This window comes from Siphateles boraxobius, unplaced genomic scaffold (assembly GCF_051911475.1).
Source record: "Siphateles boraxobius isolate OS27281-9 unplaced genomic scaffold, OSU_SipBor_1 22, whole genome shotgun sequence".
In the NCBI taxonomy this organism is placed as follows: domain Eukaryota; kingdom Metazoa; phylum Chordata; class Actinopteri; order Cypriniformes; family Leuciscidae; genus Siphateles; species Siphateles boraxobius.
In genome coordinates this window covers 10,727,753-10,748,771 of record NW_027508833.1, presented here as the reverse complement: position 1 = coordinate 10,748,771, position 21,019 = coordinate 10,727,753, and the positions used below count along the sequence as shown (strand labels likewise).

At 36.1% G+C, this 21,019-nt stretch overlaps 1 protein-coding gene across 11 annotated transcripts in view; it reads left to right on the top strand.

Moving 5' to 3' along the window:
- The window catches only part of ralgapa2 (Ral GTPase activating protein catalytic subunit alpha 2), a 214,882-nt gene that overhangs the window by 33,232 nt on the left and 160,631 nt on the right, over positions 1–21,019 (top strand). For all 11 annotated transcript variants that reach the window (XM_077238633.1, XM_077238636.1, XM_077238642.1 and 8 more), the window contains exons 2-3: positions 8,121–8,231; positions 15,626–15,675. In XM_077238633.1, coding sequence (XP_077094748.1) covers positions 8,121–8,231; positions 15,626–15,675 — 161 coding nt within the window. The remainder of the gene's footprint in view (positions 1–8,120; positions 8,232–15,625; positions 15,676–21,019) is intronic.

The following is a 21,019-nucleotide window of genomic DNA, read 5'->3' as shown; positions in this document are numbered from 1 at the left end:
TGCCTAGAGATTCCCACCCCTAACACACACACACACACACACACACACACACACACACACACACACACACACACACACACACACACACACACACACACACACACACACACACACACACACACACACACACACACAAGCTCTTGAAGCTCCGCCCTCTGTGTGGAGCATCAGCTCATTTGCATTTAATGGGACATGCACGAAATGACGCGTTTTTACTGACCCTCAAAAGGATAATTTTAACATGCTGTAAAAATTATCTGTGGGGTATTTTGAGCTAAAACTTCACATACACACTCTGGGGTCAACAGAGATGTATTTTACTTATTCCAAAAAGGGTCGTTATACCACCCCTTTAAAGTAGACATTTCAAGCTTTCTATATGCCTATTTTTCATGTCTGTGAGACAAGTATCCTATACGCTGAGTTTCGGTTTATTTGTGATGCACTCCAGTTCTTCTTGCAGTCGAAGAGAGAGCAACTATCTGCTCTTAAGTTTATTCCGTACACTGTCAAGTGCTTCATCAGATTTGTCGTGTTGCCACTCTTGGCAGCAGTTACCTTGTCGCAAATATTACATTGTGCACTGTCGGAATCAAGCGCAGGTTAATGCAAATGTATTTGGAGGTTATGTTTTGCTATCGGCTCTCAGCAAATATATTTTTGATCAGCTTTCTTTAGTTCAAAATCGATATCATTGGCTGGTGCTTACTGCTTATTGTTTAGCACAAAGTAAAGCATAGCTTTTTGAGAGTAGGATCAAGTTTGGAGAGAGAGATATCCCTGGTGAATTATTCTAATATAAGTTCATATCGCCAAAATGTCAACAAAAAAATAATTTTCCATATCCATGAGTAAAGCTGGTAGTGTTTCTGATCAAAAGAGATCCTGAAAATAGAACTGCTAATTATAATCAGGATAGCAGGAGACACGATTAACGGGAATTAGATTAGTCAGAATCAGAAATCGTTGTAATGGAAAAGCCAACGACGTTGTCCGTGAGAGAATATCATGATCAACTGAATAATTTTTGTCCTCAACGTAGCTATATACATGACAGAATAATACACAAGGCTGCAGTTAATGCTGTGCAGAAACTTGTGAATGATGCTTGTGCCGTCACTTTTTATGACGTCATTTTATATTCCGGGAAAAAATTAAGTTGTAGGGTCACAGTGCCTTTTAATTGCTGTTTTTTTTTTATCAGGCAATTATATATTTACAAATTAAGCACTGGTTTGTGCCAACCTTGGGTGTAAGGCACCATGAAAGTTTTCCACTATTGCTAGATTGAGAAGATTAAGTAAAACACTGGGCAGAAAATGTATCCTTTTAAAAGAAAAGCCCAGTTTGGGAGATTTATTCTCTTGATCTGTCAACCCCAAGCAGGAAAGATAGTGGAGAATTGTTACCAATGCATGATAATAGTAATGTCAAAAAAAAAAAACCTTTCCAGGACAAATTATCAGCTGGGAAAATATTGCAGCGATTATTTTTAATTAATTTTAGAGAAGCAGCAATCGTTATCATGATTAAAATATGATTAAACGTGCAGCCCTAGCAGTTCTGCATACAGTTGCATCATAACAAAATATGGAAAAAAATTAAGAGGTCTGAATACTGTGAGTGGAGGATGATGTAGATGTGCATGAAAGGGACATGTCAGGCTCCGATGGTTTTTTGATATTCATCCCACTGGAGCAGTTTTTAAAGCAACGGTTTTAATAATTTTTTTAAAACTTTGTTTTATTTCCACAAATTCTGTGTTCTGTATTTTCTTGTAATCAGATGAAGACATAAAACAAGACAAAAAAAAAAATGTATCTTTCAGTCATATGCAAGTAAACTTTTTTGTCAAACAACATGCTGCACAACTGAGCTTTATGCTGTTAACACAGAGACAAGCAGAACATCAGAGTTCAAAGTTTCATTTGATTGTAATTCCTCTGAGTATTTACATTTACACAGAAACGAAATACCGTTCCTCACCAGCGTATCGTAGTGCATTAAAAGATACATACAAAAATACACCAAGTCAGAATAAGTTAAATCTGACACAAAAAAACAACAACATTCCACTCGTACAGTTTAGCATAACCTAACATATAACAAAATATTAACAAAATGTATAAAAGCATAAGAAAGATTGTTTAATGTCCTTAATAAAGTGATTTAATAAGAAAACACCTTGACAGATGACTAGCTGTCAACATGTAACAATTGTGAGGTACAGTGAGATTGAATGTGACATGTGTATGTGGGATGGGGGAGGGACAGTTTGTTCACCATCCTGATTGCTTGTGGAAAAAGCTATTCAGCATAGCTGGTTCTGCACCCTGTACCTTTTCCAGGATGGCAGTCTCACATGAAGGATTCGTATTTAAATAGTCTTGCATTTAAATGCTTATTTAAGTGCGTTCTCACCGATTAGGAACATTTATTTATTTATTTTTTGCTGATTCTGTTTCTGCAAAAAATGGTTTATGTTTGTCATCTCATGTTACTGCTAATCAGTACTTGCTAAGAGCCATACATGCTAACAGAGCACAATTTCTTCACTCTAACAGAAGCAGTAAATGCAGAGTCTTTGTGTTTTATTACATATGCAAGGTCATATTGCTATTCAGGTTTTAATAAGATCAGTTGTCTAAATGGTTATCATGGGGTCAAAGTCGGACTGTTTTCCATTGTCATGTACTGCTTTAAGAAGTGTCACATATGTAATATAGCTCCCCTCCCCCTTTTTTGTGTGAAAACAATAAAATGTATTTTTTAAATTGTTACATCGTGTTACATAATTTTCGTTTAAACGTAATCAACTTTTAGACATCCAACTGTCATTACATATTAGCAAAGTCCCTTTAATAATAATAATAATAATAATAATTTATTTCATTTATATAGCGCTTTTCTCTGCACCACCAATGGTTTTAAGACAAGTAATTTCACCCAGCGGGCCATCTTTGACACACCTCTCAGGCAGCTATTTTATTTCAAGTGCAGTTAAAATTAAATTTCGTATTTGAAATCACCAATGAAATCTGACAAGTGTCTCATGAATGTGATTTCTTATGTTAAAATAGCGTTAAAAAAAGCAAAATTCACTGTTTCTATAGCAACCCGAGCTTCTAACGGCAGCTACAGTGACACAATGACTTTATCAATCATTGATTGGTTCTTTTTAGAGATGCACCAATGTATCGAACAATCGGTATCGGCCGATAAACACTATAGCGCACCTCTCATTCAGTAATCGTAAATAGCTCTGTGCTTTGTTACTTCTATAAAGAAACAAAGTTTCATCTTTCAAATTCTGTCCATTTTATCACAGAATGCAAACAGAATCCAAACAATAAATGGCGTTAAATGTGTTAACTCTTAATTGTGACGTGACAGATCATTGAGCTCGAGTCTTTTCTTTAACTTTAATATAAATTATATCTAGAAAAACAAGCATGAACATCAGAAGGATGTTGAAAGATACTGTCCAACTTACCGACATTTGTATCATATCTCATGTAATCACTCAAACTGTGCTTCAACCGTGGAAATATGTCAATAAAACAGCTTGTGAACAATATCACTTAATGTTGCGTTTACCTCAGGAAAGTCATCCATTTGATAGTTAGCTATAAAAAAAGAGAAGCTTATTTACTGTTAATTATATATGTATGTTTGAACAAATTTGCCATGAAGACAAGTACTTATGAAAACTATTTGGGTGTAATTATTATATCTGAAACGAAAAAGCAGTTTAATATACCTCTGTTGTTAATTGCAACCAATATTATAGTGTGCCAAATGAGAGGGTTCTCTGTATAGTTTTCAGCATTATTTGGGAGAGTTGTTTTTCATAAGAGGGTTGAAAAGCAGAGCATGTGAGAGGCTGATAAGAGACACGCCTGTGCTGTTATTGCTCTTCTGGCCTGATCTCTGTCAACTCTTTCATGAGTGCACTACTGTAATACACATGCACACATCTGAACACACACCAGATATGTGCGTCATATTCATTCAACTCACTAGGGGTTTTAATGGCCGTTAATGACACTAAGTCCAAAGATGTATAATCGTTCTAAATTTAATAAAAAAATTGGTGCAGGTTGCGATTTCTGAGAAACACTGTTGATATCTGAAATCAACCCAAACGAACACACTCTCCCTTTATTGTTCCGTCTCCAAAATGCACAAACACCCAATGCAAGAGTTGATAATGTCTCTTTATCATAGCAGAAGTGAAGCAAAAGTATGCTTTGCAAAAAAAAATGAAGCGAAAATGGCAATTGAACGAACATGCATACACGAGTGCAAAAGCTGGTTGTTAGTTGCCAGCAGTACACCAGCTCCAGACAAACAATGACACTCAAAATTGTTCTTTTACTATAGCTAGCATTATAACACCAGTATATATTGGTACTGTGAAACATAGCGAAACCAATTTTACTCACGTATGGGGCAGAAACAATGCAAACTGTTATAGAAGAAGTAGAAATCAAACACATTTGCTGAAATTGCAATTCACAGCTGTTGAGATGCACTGTAAAAATATTTTTCAAAGTTGTAAATAAAAAAGATTAGAAAATACTATTTTAGTCTTTTCTTCTTAAATATGTTATGTTTAATTCAATGTGTTACTTGGTGTTTCTTTTTAATTATTGGTAAAATTTCTAGCAATTTCTGAGTGGAAATTGTTTCAAGGTAAATCCTACACATTATTTTCAGGATAGAATTAGTTTCAGAACGTCAATAAACAACAATAATAACAGGGTTTTTCCTGGGACAAAAATGGTCTTCGGTGGTGGCAGACCAACACATCATCCACACACACAGTAAAGTACCTTACCCAGACAATTAACAAATCCAAAATAAATGCAAAGAATCGGTTTGTATTATTAACTTATCCCATTTGTTCATGAAATAAAAATAAAAAAAAACAATCACTATCAGGACAGATCATATAACAAAATTCTTAAAACCATTTTGGATGTGAAAATCTGTAAATTTAAATGTAAAAAGTGACTAATTTGAAAAGTGAACAACAATGTAACATTACACATTACATAGAAAAAGTGGCAGGTGTATTATTTTGTATTTACACTCCAAGACTTATGTCTCAGATCATTTGGCATACAGTATCAGATTGTTTTGTTCCATCCATTGCTATGATTATCACTGTCTATCGGATTCAGTCGCACATTTGAATATGGTTGTTATAAGACTGAATAAGACTGAATAAGACTATAAATAAGTTGAATAAGTTGTTATAAGACTTATTCAATAAGACTGAATTTAAAGTCAATATTTGCCATGAGTCCTGAGAGTATAATGCTCTCTCTCTCTCTCGCTCTCTCTCTCTCTCTCTCTCTCTCTCTCTCTCTCTCTCTCTCTCTCTCTCTCTCTCTCTCTCTCTCTCTCTCTCTCTCTCTCTCTCTCTCTCTCTCTCTTTCTCTCTGAATCACAAAAGTAATACACAGACAAAGTCTGTGTGAGGAGGAAGGCAGAAAAGTTTAAATCCATCTTCCAGTGCCAAAATATAATGTATAAGTAATCACTCTTTGGCCTGTAGATCCAGTCTAATGACAGATTTAAAGTAGTCCTGATTTTACATCTTGTCATTATTTAGGATGTCTACTTGCCTTAATCTGATGTGGATTTTCCCTGGGCTAGCCCACCCATCACAATGTGTTTCAGCTTTTATAGCTTTTTATGGTAATATCAGTGCCAGAGATGTCATTTACATTTAGATTTTCATAAAAAAAGTTCTCAGAAATTGTTAATATTCAGTGGGCAGTTACCTAAAATACAGTGTGTGTAAGCACCACTGGCTCTGTGTAAAGACTACATCCACATTTTTCAAATGGGTGTTCTTAAAGCTCTGTCAGTCTGGCTCCAGGCAAAATATTATTTCAGCCATCAAATCTATTCCTTGTCATCATCTATCATCTGTCCCTACTGCTATCAAAAATCAGGCCAGTGTCACTACTACACATTGGTTGCAAACGCCAGTTTCCCATGGAGCAGCTTTGGGCTGCTTTAATGGTTTTGTTAAGGAAAGAGCAATGCTCAACGCTAAATATTTTTTTCGAAATCCAAATTTTTTGGTGTTGTTATTATTATTATTTTTCTTGGTTTAATTGTTTTACTTGCCCTGCAAACATTTTTCTGGGTCCACCACACAAAAAAAAAAAGTAATACAAAAATGAAATCTTTTTTATTACAATCTTCTATTTATTACAATCCATGTATTGTAATAAATAGGTTTATTTTTATGTCGATCGATACCACAGCAAAAAATTCTAGGCCAACTAATATGAATTTCAAACATTATTAAAGACAAGTAAACAGTCAGTAAAAAAAGACCAAATAATCAAATAGCAAGTAATAACATTAATAAATACTATAGAACAAAGATATAAATGAATAAACAGTACTTTTCAGGTTTTTAAGGTACGTCTTAGCAGTAATATTCAAGTACAATACAAATTAAATAAAGTAATCATATGTAAAATAACACTGCATAGTCTTCACTTTATACATTAAATATAGATTAATCATGATTAAAGTTACAAAAGTTATACAGTCAAGATCAGTGAGTGATTTTTTTATCTTTTGTTGTTTGATTAACATTAATGACACAGAGGCAGCTGGAAAATCAGGCTGCTGTCACTTTAAGACTAATGACTTTAACTTTAACATAATTCTACTTGGTATCGTGATACTTCTGCTGGTATAATATCGTAAGACATTGTTATGGTATCGTGACAACCGTACTTTAGACATAACGCAGTTATGAGTGTAAATACTTATTTGAAACAAAGAAAAGGTACCGTGAATCTTAAATAGTAGCTATACAATGATTTATCATAAATGACCGGGGTTTCTGTGATGTTTTGCTGTCTTTTTTTTCTTTTTCTTGTTTTATAAAATTTGTATGTTTGTGAGGTTGAAGCTACTTAAATTGCCCTGTAAAGGGACAAATAAAGATTTTTTTACTTACTACTTTTACTATAACTGGCTGTGTTTACATGAATACTCCACACGATGGGCATTTTGACATAATTGCGTTTGTATTTGACCATTCAAGAGCAATAAGACGTGAAAGAGAACTGAATTTGTGATCACATTCTGAGAGACGCTGCTTTCGGTGTGCGTGATTACGCTGTGTCAGTCAGCACATGCACTGCATTGAGTTCTTATTCACTGCTTATTGTGCTTTATAACACTTTATCATTGAGCACGTCCCAAATTCCCGATCGCCTTTTGAGAGAGGCAGCTTTCTGTGCGCGCACTTTGTCAGTACTTGCACCACAACGAGTTCCTTTTCAGGATATGTTGCTCTTGTAACTCTATTTAACATCAATCAAGTCCTGCTCTTTATATTCTCATTCATGCATTTAAGTGTCAATAGTGCTATTTACATAAAGCAATATAGCCGTATGCTGATGCTTAAGTAGAAGAAATCAAACACATTTGCTGAGATTGCAATTCACAGCTGACAAACTAGTCATACATTTTTGGTGTCATTTGCATATGATTAGGTACTCTACCAAAAATACAGTCAATGTTTTTGGAGCACAGCCATTGTGATGGGCTGACTGTAGCTCACCAAGACAAGGGTTCTTTGAAACAGCCTTTAATTACAAACTTACAGGGATACACAGAAGAAAGAAACAAACAACCTAACATTCACGACAAACAATGCAAGACAGGGTACTAACTGAAACAGAGGGCTTATGTATATACACAGAAAACAAAGGGATGAACTAACTAGACACACCTGAACTAAGGACTCTAATTAAATATGTAACTATAGAAACTAACAGGGGGAAACTGAGGGAACAGAACTAATTATCAAACCAGAAGCAATTACAAACAATAAACATGACAAAACAAACTCAAACCGTAACAGCCATAGTCTGAACCAGTTGATTTTACCACAATCTCATGAAAGCTTTTGTGTCTGGATAAAATCTACTAACAGTAAACATCTATATGCATGTCTTTAAATGTTTTGGTCAGCATTTAATCATATCATAAGTAACTGCAGTGTCATCTGGACTTAATGTGTGGCTATTATTTTGTGATGTTGTCTAATTCTTTATGTTTTATTATTTTCTCCACAGATATTATTGACAGGAATGAACTGAGGACATTTTTTGAAACCAACTGCTCACAGATTTATTTTATCTTCTATGAAAATTTCATTACACTGGAAAGCAACTTAAAGCAAAAAGGTAAGACATGTTTGTCTGCTTTCTGGAGCTTAAAATGCAATGGCTGAGTCATTAGCCAAGTTTCCATCCACTTTTTGTGCTGTTTTGTTATGACAAAGTGTATGTGCTTTGAAATAAAAGATTGTGAAATTTGCTGTCTCCGGCCTGTTTCCATCCAATTGGCCTTTTACCGATAAAGAGGTGTGCGTAATGACATCATCCCTAAAAAAACACATTGTTGTATCACTAAGAAAATCGGCCCTCAAGTCGTTTCCATAAATAATGTTGCGTATATCGCAAATTATATTGTATCTTTTGCATTTTTTTTTTCTAAAATGCAGAGCATTAAAGGGTTAGTTCACCCAAAAATGAAAATGATGTCATTAATGACTCACCCTCATGTCGCTCCAAGCCCGTAAGACCTCCGTTCATCTTCAGAACACAGTTTAAGATATTTTAGATTAAGTCCGAGAGCTTTCTGTCCCTCCATTGAGAATGTATGTACGGTATACTGTCCTTGTCCAGAAAGGAAATAAAGAAATCATCAAAGTAGTCCATGTGACCTCAGTGGGTTAGTTAGAATGTTTTGAAGCATCGGAAATACATTTTGGTCCAAAAATAACAAAAACTACGACTTTATTCAGCATTGTATTCTCTTCCGGTTCTGTTGGGGATCCGCGTTCACCAGTCCGCAGTGACGCTGATGACGTTAGACGCTGCTGACGTGTGTCTGGTGCGTCCGTGTATTCGGGTTCAAATAAATATGGCTGGGCAAAAAAATGCAAGTCTTCCTCTGTGTGGAAATCCTTCGACATGTTTGTGAAGATTGTTTTGTTTCCAGCGTGCGTCTCCCTCAGACTGTAAACAAAGCTCGGGCGCACCAGACACACGTCAGCAGCGTCTTACGTCAGCAGCGTCACTGAACGTGGATCCACAACAGAACCGGAAGACAATACAATGCTGAATAAAGTCCAATTTTTTGTTTTTTTTGGACCAAAATGTATTTCCGATGCTTCAAAACATTCTAACTAACCCACTGATGTCACATGGACTACTTTGATGATGTCTTTATTTCCTTTCTGGACAAGGACAGTATACCGTACATACATTTTCAATGGAGGGACAGAAAGCTCTCGGACTAACTCTAAAATATCTTAAACTGTGTTCTGAAGATGAACGGAGGTCTTACGGGCTTGGAGCGACATGAGGGTGAGTCATTAATGACATCATTTTCATTTTTGGGTGAACTAACCCTTTAAGACATTTGGACAGAGCATTAAGGCAGTTTACTGCTTAATATTTTCACGAATAATAAGCCCATTAATTAGGAAATATTAGGAAATCAGAAGATCACGCCGAAGTGAGACTGCTGGTCTGATAGGACTGCATGTAACCTTTATGTGACGATACCCATTTGGACACAGGGCAGCTCATTTTTCATGTAGCCAATGCAAAATTTTAGGGTTCATAAAAGAGGTTGGCAGAACAGTGAAATGTTCAGTCACATAGCAACAATATTTAATGTAAGCCTTGGACATACGGTCAAGCGAGTTGCTGTTGATGTGGCCGAGAACATATTCAGATCATTCAAACCAAAAAAGTTATTCGTTCTGCTTTCAAAGTTCAATAACATCAAATCGATCAAAAACATCTTATTGCTCCTGTTTTTAGATACAGATGCAGATTTTATTTGTGGAGCCAGGCCTTTTAATTTTTTTAGATGGTCTTGCTTAACTGATGCGGTCTTAACAATTCTTAAATTAGTTTAGAGCTTTAGAGTAACCCACTTTATTTTTCTACTTTGTTTGAGATAAAAATATATTAGGCTACATATTAATAAATGGTATTTATGTATGGTATTCTGTCATGTGACACCACATTTATTTACATTAAAGCACTTTTTATTGACAAAACGTGTTTCTGAATTAGTTTTTCACAATATTTGAAGTATCGACCTAGAATGTATGCGCTAAAGTTAAACAGAAAATATTGTGTCGACATTTGCAAAAAAATTATCGATAATTGACATTTCCATCAGCTATCTGTAAACATTTCGATGCTCTAAACCTTTTTTTCGCAAAAAAAACCCTTGGATGGAAACCTATTTTCATGTGTCTGCCAGTGGATCAGATCAGGGGAGATGTGTTTATAACTCTCTTGGCTGCCCTTGGTCTATTGTTTACAGAATTAGCGGAGAGAGATTTTTTTTTTCTTAAGAACAATTATACATACTTGAAATATTTCCAAATATCAGAATATCTAAATGAATCGAGCACTTGTGTGCAAATTAATCAAGTGCATGTGTTTCTATTTGTATGTAAATAAAATTCAGAAAAAATGACCCAAAAAGAGTTTGCTCTTATAAAGGTTATATCTTTTCCATAAAACTGCTGCTATCCCTTTAGTTTTAATGACTGACAAAGTGATCTAAATCAAAACATAGTTGGAGTCTACAGTTAAATATCTAATATCTGCTGATAAATAGGCAATATCATCCGCAACTAGGGCTACCACCATCAAACAAACCAAATGTGGGACGATTATAAGTTTGTGTGGGACATGTCACCAACACTAAAACACAACCTGAGACTGTTAATGTTTATCTAACTTCATAAAAAAACATTTGTATTCTACCTTTCAGCTGATAAAAAATCTTTGTTCTTTAGTCCCTTCCAGAAAACACCATTAGCCTAAATCACAATGTAACATAACATGTTTAGATCATTGACAGTCTTATATAATTAGAATATATTAAATCAAAAATGTTGATATTTTTTTTTAGAAAGGATGTGGATTAAAACAACCACAGCAGGCAACAAGTTGATAAATTCTGTTAAATTAAAAATTTAATTTACCGAATTATCCATTTGTTTTCTGACAGGGAATCACCGCTCCACATTTTGACAGCCGTCATAACCTACTAGTGACCGTGTTTACTACTTTGCTTTAAACCATTGGATTTTAAAAAGATTTTAAAAACGGCTGTTGTATTTGTACATCTGACGAATCGCTGTTAAATATAGGTGAAAAACTATGCCGCAAAAAGAAAAAGCTTTCTTAAAAAGGCAAAAGAACGCATGCACGTTTTCTTAATATGATGATTAAAAACCAACAGACTGATAAAAATGCGGGACATTTTCTCAATATGCGACGTGCAGGACAAGGGGTGAAAATGCTGTGCGGTACAACGCAAAGCAGGACGGGTGGTCACCCTATCCGTAACTGATATTTAAAACAAGAAATCATCAATCAGCTAATCTTTCTGTTAGGGTCTTGATATATATTGTGCTTCTATTGTAGGGCGTTCCCAATCAGTCACCTTCTGTATACCTTAAAGGTTCTATTTCAGTTTTATGCTACATTCGTAGGTAGCTTGCTCACAAAAGTTTTGAAAAAGAGCTTTTGAATAATGCATGATCCTTCCAGGAAAAAAAAGATTCAGTGCAACACTTCCTCAGCTTGACGTAACAGCCCTGCTTTGCTGTTGCCTGTATGCCCCCTCGTGTGAAGTTAATGAGGCTTTTGTTTCTGTTGAATCCCATCTCTGACCAAAGTGTTTTTTTCTGCACTATATTCAGTGAAGGTCACCTGTCTTTCATGCTGAAACACAATTCTGCAGCAGAAGTATTTGTTTGAAACGTACACCTCTTTATTTCCCCGAGGAGAGTGGTGTTGTGATTCAGCTGAGCAGTTTTTAACTTTTTGGACAGGAATTAAAATCTTGGAACACAGATTTACAGTGCTGATATGCAGCAGTGCATTGTAGCAATACCTACATTAACCTTCTTAAGAGTTTAAGATTGAGTATCAGCCTCAAGATGAACAAACTCTTAACCCTAACTCTTTTTCCTGGGTCAAAAATGGTCTTCGGTGGTGGCGTACGAACACGGTCATCCACACCCACAGTACAAAGTACCTTACCCATGTGAACTGTGAGCCCTATACTAACAGTAAATCCAAAATAAATGCAAATAAACAGTTTTTACTATTTATTCATTAAAATGAAAAAAAAAATCACTATCAGGACAGATCATAAAACAAAGTGCTTAGAACTTGGCCTAGTTTATATTTTAAAATCTGAAATTTTCTCTTGTGCTGTAAATTACTCACAAATTGTATGATAGTTCGATAATCTCCATTCAGTTCTCGCACAATATTAGTTGTTTTCATTCCTTTTGCATAATTTAGCACCATTTCATGCATTTCATATGTTTGATTATACCATCTGGATGCCCACAATTTTTAACCGCTTCTTGGACCTGTAAGTTACTCGCCATTCTAAACTAAAGCTGTATTGAAACGCATACACATACAATAGCTTGCACATCATGCACAGATCGCTCGCACACAGAATAGCTCAGACATGTATTGTCAACACTGTTCTGTGATTTATCAATAAAATAGCTTAGAAACTGAAAAGTTTTAACATTTCTCAGTAACTAAAACCCACAGCTTCACTATTAGTATAGAGACGCTGCTAGGTAGAACGAATTCACACGCAATCACTCTCTCACTATTGCATTCGTATAAATTTAATCTTTACTGTGCTACTTTATCTGTATCTGATTTAAAACAAGCAGAATTCTGTGAGATATATAATGACACAAAGACAAAATAACTAATAACAATAAGCTGTTATGTAGGAGCAATAGGCAGCGCTGTGTCCTATGCCATAGCTGTCAGTGAAAAGTTTGGACACACTTTCCTATTGGTGTGTACAAACTTTTGATGGGTACTGTATATAGAATACAAAGTAATTAAACAGAATAAATATATAAACGTTTTGCAATGATCACTCAAATGTGGTGATCAAACACTTGTGTGACAGATATGTAATGGAGGCAGGGGGAATGATAGAATGAGAATGATATATTTGAGCTGTAACCAAACTAGTTTGCATTGCCTGTTATATTATATTATATTCTAAATACTGTTGCATAATCTTCACTAACGACCTTGTCTTTTAATTTAGTCACGTTATATAAAAAAAACTTGTATCAATAAATATATCAAAAGTGTCACTGACATTATCTTCTATTTTTAGTCTTAATTGACCCTTCGCAAAGACCCGCCCCCCTTAGTTACTGTCGCTATGTCCGACAAGCTACGCCGCTCACGCACACACCATGTTCTCACACAGTGAAAAATACGTCGCGGATCAGAGAGGAGACTGACAATACGCTGACAGACAGGACAGACCAGGTTACTTTTCGGTTACTTTTGATATTAAACATATTGAACAAAGTCTCACCTTTCAAATTTGCTCATTTTTAAAAAGAAATTTAAACAATAAATACCGTTTTGTGGCTCTTTAATGCGTTGTGACAGATCGCTGTAGAGCCTCAGTTAAAGCTGCTAGTGAACCGATCATCTCTTCCTTCTAGTTCATTTATAGCATCAAATAAACATGAATGAACATAAGAAGGAATGTTGTTTTAACCGCGGAAAGGCGTCAGTATATTCAGTTTTTCAAGTTCAAATCCTCCCATGTTAATCTACTAACTCTCCTGACTGCTTTGTCGGACAAAATGGCGGATGGCGAAGTATGATTGGTCAGATCACCTGTCAATCAAGCTCCCTGCGAAGGGTCAATTCCTTTAATCTCTACAAACGGAGGAATAACTCAGATCTTTTTACTAAAGTAAAATGTATAATATCATAATGAAAACGTTTTGAATTACATAATGTACAGACTTTTATACTATTTTAAATAAGTAGTAAGCAAAATGTACCTACTAAACGTGAAACTAGGCTACTCTTAATGCAAAATGGCCCTATATAAAGTGTTATAATTATATAAATTATTGGAATATTGCTTGATGTTGTAGGTAACGTAGCGTTATAGACAGAATGAGCTTTAACACTATGTCTACACACCGGACGCGGGCGTTATTGTTCGCGTGAGTCGCAACAGCTGTTTACCCGAGACGCGGAAAAGCACCCGTTACAGAGCAGAATGGGCCATCCGTTTACTGTCGGAAATTTGTCGCTCGCTCCACGCATTTTAATCAATGTTTAATCAATCAATTACCTGGATTTAATAAATAAGAAGAAAATATAGCAGACAATATAATCAGGACTTCTCAGCTGCGCGCTTGCAGTAGTCACAAGCTCACACAATACGTGACAGAGGCTGGCAGCAGAGAAATCAATTCAGTGAATTACACTGCGCAAATCAAAAGTAATAGTAATAATAAAGGGTTGGCTCTCAACAGAACATATAATATTTATTTTATTTTATTTTTCTTGTTCGCATTTATGAGGAAAAAACGGACGTGACAAGCTCCGCAAGCGGCAGTAAAGTGCTTTAAAACTTTCACATAGACCTCGAACAGAAAGCACAAAGCCTTTTATTAAAGTCAATTTATTAAATATTAATTAAATATTAATTATATCTTAATTTTAATCAATGTTTCATCAACCAAATGCATGGATTTAATAAATTAGAAGTAAATATAACAGACAATAGATAATCTCGAAACGGAGGCGCCGGCGAGTGAACTGCAACTCGTCTCATAAATGAACCGAAGCTCAGCGTATAGACCTGAGAAATATACCTATTGAAATGTCTACTTTTAAACAGAACAAATCAAAACGAAAGACAAACTGCTCTCTGTTTATGTAGGCCTAATCCTTCTGAAATGTACATTTCTCTCTGGCGCGTTCAAAGATCGCGAGTCCGCATCCTCAACTTCATCTTTGCAGCCCACAATGACTGAAAACACTTGTTATTAATAAACAATTGAAATGTCTCCTTCCTATATTTGATGTATTCATATCATTGCTTTTGCCAGTTCATTGTGACAGCTTTTAGGTGCTTTATTGGCAGCGCCACCTTTACATGAATCACTGCACGCCGCATTTTTTTAATATTCATTTATTGGCCATTTTAAATGCCTATACGGATAGTTATGAAAATGCCTAATATCCACCGATAATATCGGCTCGCCGATATATCGGTCGGGCTCTATTAGCTAGCTAGCCATGTTTCATACCTTGTCAGTGGAGTGGAAGCTAATGTGTCTGAAGAAGAGACCTCATTACTGAAGTGAAAGGGTCGGCTGGTGTCACTACAGTGACGTGGGTTTCCATTAGCAAACAATGGAGTGCGCTCTGCAGGACAAACTACGTAGTTATACAATTTACAAGCATTTTATCTGCGTTATATGTTCTGTAAAAGAAAAAAAGGTCATATCTGCGTCATATACGGCGATACTATATATCTGCGACAGGCTCATATTTGCCGATAAAATCGGCAGACCGATAAATTGGTCGGGCTCTAGATCACATGATCATCGTTTTCATGACTGATCATCTGTGTCACTGTCACTTTAGAGCACTCGGGTACTCATGCCGATCCCTAATTCATTGAAGGTCAACATGTTATTTAACTAATTTTTTTGCTTTTCTTTCAGGGAACAAATCTCAACGGGAGGAGCTGGACTCCATCCTCTTTATTTTTGAAGTAAGTCTTTTCAGCATGCACCTTTAGCATGCACTTCATTAGTGTTTAGTGTTGTTTTCTGCATGTTGAGTATCTTTTGGTATCTCTGGATCTGTTGATGTTTGCTTTACCTGCAGCCCTAAGTAGGTTTTGCATAGATGCTGGTTTTCTGGACGGCTTGTGTGCTGCTCTTTCTGCACAGAGCAGGTTTTTCCACTCTCTCTCCTGCTTTTCCTGGAGGTGCTGTCCTCCCTGTGTTTTTCCCGCGTGGCTAAAAAGTAGACTCTAGTTTGCAATACAAATAGGCAGGCAGGGCATTCTCTGGTTTCATTGCTCAGGGAGGTGAACAGTCTTTCTTTTTTTTAAGGAAAAATAGAGTCTCGGTGTGAGAAGAGAGTTTGCATTGCATAAACAGAAGCTGACTTGAAAGGTCACCCTGGGGAAATGCCTTTAATATGTTTAATCAGAATAATTCACATTTTCACATTTATTTGTGTGTGAATGTTTCTACATTACAATTTAGAATTTTTGTTACAATAGGTGACTGTGTCAAATGAATGTCCATTATGTAAAAAATTTATAGTTCTAATACAAATCATGTAGTTAGCTAATATCATGTATTAATTTTGGCAGAAACAATGATCTCATTAAAGAAATTATTACCAGTTCATAATGATTACAATATCTTATCATATATAGAAAAGTCATTGGTGCATGTTGATTCAGAGTTGGCATCATCTGAAGTCCTAACAGGGGAGTTAGCGTCACCTCTTCTCAGGTGTTGGGCATCTGAAGTCTTTATAAGAGGCTGGATCCAAACTGGAGCTGAGATACTCTCTAGCTACCTTAGGATGGGACAGATGGAAAATAATTAGCATAGCTGCTGTTCATAACATTATAAGCAAAAGATAACCATGTGCATTTGATTAGATATAACTGGAGTTCAAGGCTATGAGGTGCATGTGAAGACTAAGTATGGTAACCCATACTCGTAATTTGTCCTCTGCATTTAACCCATTCAGTTAGTGCACACACCCGGAGCAGTGGGCAACCATTATGGGTTAGTCATTTCCTCGTCATTTCCTGCCAGTACTGGAATCGAACCAGCAACCTTTGGGTTACTACTCTGACTTGCTAACCATTAGGCCACGACTGCCCTAATGTGAATGCGATTGATGCTGCGTTCGTGCATCGATATTGACTACCAGCTATATACAGCGTGCTAATCTCGAAAATCCAGCTGTATTCTAACAATAACTTAGCTCTCCTTATTAGCTAGGCTCCTTGCATGCTGGCTAATAACTTGTTTTAAAGCTGGGTCTCCAGCATTGTGTTGGACAGATTTGTGCAGCGGTGTTCCATGAGGGAGAGAGAGCGCGAGAGGTAGAGAGGTAAGAGAGAGAGAGAGAGAGAGAGAGAGAGAGAGAGAGAGAGAGAGAGAGAGAGAGAGAGAGAGAGAGGGAGAGGGAGAGAGAGGTAGTACTGTGTGAATGCGCTACGGCACTCTGCAATCAAATACGATTTTAAATAGGCTTAGTAAAAAAATAAATACAAAAACAATCGAAAATCAATGTGTGGCGGTCAGCGTTGACAATGTGGCTGGCCGCCACAAATAAATTAACGTATGGGAAACCCTGAGGTACTACCAAAAGTCCAAAGTTTTGTGACATTAAAGAGCATGATAGATTGTAGGGCGATAGAAGATCAGTTTGGCCGTGTGTCCACCAAAGCGTTTTTAGCCAGCTGAAAACGCTAGACGCTCTGCTGAAAACGCCTAGGTGTGGGCGCTTGAGAGCGTTTTGGCAGCGCGGCGTTTTTTCAGTTGAGACGATTCGTTGCTATGATACAGAATATCTGCAGCACAGTTTACTTGTAACTGATTTCGTAGATAATTTGTTTTATACAAAAAAAATATTTTTCATCTATTTTGTTTGGTTAGCTCTGCTGGTTGATGTCGCTGTGCAGAAAGAATGTTGTGACAGTTGGTCGGTGTGATATTTGTCCCACCCCTCCTCCACTGTGATTGGACGGCTGTGTAAAAAGTGACAGTGATGAGTGCTGCGTTTTGCCCAAAGTTGAAAAATGTTCAACTCTCGGCGACCAGTAAAAAACGCCGGGAAAAAGCGCTCAGCGCCTACGCTCATGGCGTTCAAAAAACGCTGCGCTCCCATTGAAAACAATTGGAATTATACACCAGCTGCGTGAAAAAAACGCTTTGGTGGACACACGGTCTTAGGCTAAATACACAACAGCTGAACTGTTTAGGGTCTTATAGGTCAGTAGCAATAGTTTGTAATCGTTACAGAACTTTATAGGTAACCAGCGTAGAGATGATACAATTGGGGTTATATGAGCATATTTTCTTGAGCTGGTAAAAACTCTAGCAGCTGCATTTTGGACTAACAGTAGTTTGCTTCTTGAAGATGCAGGACAACCAGCTAGTAGTTCATTACAGTAATCCAGTCTAGAGGTCATGAATGATTTTCTGCTTCAGAAACTGATAGCATGTTCCGTTGCTTAGTAATATTTCTGAGGTGGAAGAAGGCTGTTTTTGTAAAATTTGAAATATAATTATTGAAAGACAAGTTTCTGTCTAATATAACACCCAGGTCATTACAACCTTCTAGCAAATTGTATTCTAAGAGATTATGTATACAGGTTTTTGGTCCAATAAGTAATACCTCAGTCTTATCTGAATTAGGCTTGCTACGGTAGTCGGTGTTACCGGTGTTACACAGAGTTCAGTCCAAATTCAAATCCACCGACGTTAATCTACTTCTGACTGCTTTGTCGGACAAAAATGGTGGATTTTGATTGGTCAGATCGCATGTCAATCAAACTCGATGAATTGACACTAAAAGTGAAAGTGAAGTGCTGCTGCACCAGCTTTTTATAAGCGATGTAAAAAACAAACAAAGTTTCATTTCCAAATTAGCGCCAATTCAGGGCACAAAACAGTGCCACTCCGCACGATTGCACCATTATGCATGCCCGTGCAAACGTGCACATTTTACGTTTGCCTTTAAATTAGCGATTTAAAAGCCCCCGCCAGTGATACCGGTATTACCGGTGTTGTCAAACGTCGATTAACCGGTGGGAAAATATCCTCACCGTCAAATCCCTAATCTGAATTTAACCCTCTGAGGTGTGAGGTGATTTCTGGGTCCTGGAGGTGTTCTGACATGCTCTGACATTTGTGCTTATTTCTGTTACTTGTGACATTTTCATGGCTAAAGTCTTATTACATTGTATTCAGCACAAACTCTGCTACAGTAATATGTCAGCAGCATGTATGTAAAAGTTTGGAGTTTTAAGATAATAATGTTTATGCGTGGTTTGTGAAAAAACAAAAAAACAAATGTCACTGAAATAAGGTTATAAAACCCATAGTGATTATTTCTTCACAAGACTTTTCAAAATTGTATCACGTAGCCAAGAATATTTGCTCCAAAATATGTGAAAATCATCCTGCATACTCATTTAGATTAGACAATATATTGATTTAAAATTTGTATGACGTGTTTTGTGTAAGAAAGCTTTATGCGAGGAGCGTGATCTCTCATTAATATGAATGCCTTTTACACCTGAGAAAGACAAAGACCCTCCCCAAATGGCCCTATCAGGTGCTATCAGGCCCGATCATTATGAGGAGCCTTGCACAAAGAATGAGGAGAAATAAAAAAAAAAGAATGGCTTTTAGATTGTCTGGATTTATTTACAACACAACATAATCCTAAAATACACAACAAAGGGCATAAAGCACATTAGTAAACACACTGATCTAAAGAAAAAGACTTAAACAGTCACACACCTTTATGCCATTCCTGAAACATAGTAGCCTACATACCTGTCATGTCCAAGGTGTTTGACTTTTCATTTTACCATGTTCATGTACAGAGACTCATGTGAATGTTGAAGTCAGCAGGACTCATCCGGGGGCATCTGGTGCCTTTCTAAAAAATAAATAAATAAACACCTCTAAAATGTTGATATCAAGACAAACTATAGGGCTGCACGATTCTGGGAATACATTTTAGATTTTTCACTCACACACACACACACACACACACACACACACACACACACACACACACACACACACACACACACACACACACACACACACACACACACACACACACACACACACACACACACACACACACACACACACACACATATATACACACACACACCCACTGCCGTTCAAAAGTTTGGGGTCGGTATGATTTTTAATGTTTTTAAAAGAAGTCACTTATGCTCACAAAGGCTGCATTTATTTGATTAAAAATACAAAACAAACCCAGTAATATTGTGAAATAATATTTCAATGTAAAACAGCTGTTTTCTATGTAAATATATAGTAAAGTGTAATTTATTCCTGTGATCATCATTACTCCAGTCTTCAGTGTCACATGATCCTTCAGAAATCAGTATAATATGATGATTTGATGCTCAAGAAACATTTTTTATTATCATCAATGTTGAAAACAGTTATTTACATTTTTATTTCAGGATTCTTCTATGAATAGAAAGTTCAAAAGAACAGCATTTATCTGAAAAAAATATATATTTTCTAACATTAAACACTACCGTTCAAAACTTTGGGGTCAGTAAGAATTTTTTTTTTAATTTTTTGTGGGAAATAAATAAAATGGATCAATACTTTTATTCATCAAGGAGGAATTAAATTGATCAAAAGTGACAGTAAAGACATTTATAATGTTACAAAAGATTCTATTTCAAATAAACACTGTTGTTTTTAACTTTATGATCATCAAAGAATTTGAAAAAACAGTACACAACTGTTTTCAACATTGATAATAATCATAAATGTTTCTTGAGCATCACATAATCATATTATACTGATTTCTGAAGGATCATGTGACACTACAGACTGGAGTAATGATGCTGAAAATTCAGCTTTGATCACGGTAATAAATTACGCTTTTTACTATGTATTCACATAGAAAACAGCTGTTTTACATTGAAATAATATTTCACAATATTACTGGGTTTGTTTTGTATTTTTAATCAAATAAATACAGCCCTGGTGAGCATAAGTGACTTCTTTTAAAAAACATTAAAAATCTTACCGACACCAAACTTTTGAACGGCAGTGTATATATGTATATGTATTTTGTAAATATATATACGAACACCTAGTTTGTTGTGCCTTGGGCTGCATAAAATAATAACAATAGCCTAGATAGCAGGCAGCCTATAGATCGTTAAAAATGAACATTTTAACATTAAAGTTAATTAGCTCGGGCTGGAGAAACTGTACATGTCGTTGCTTTCACACGGATTTCTTAAACCGAGAATATTTGTTTTTGATGTGATTTACTTCATTTAAAAAAGGAGA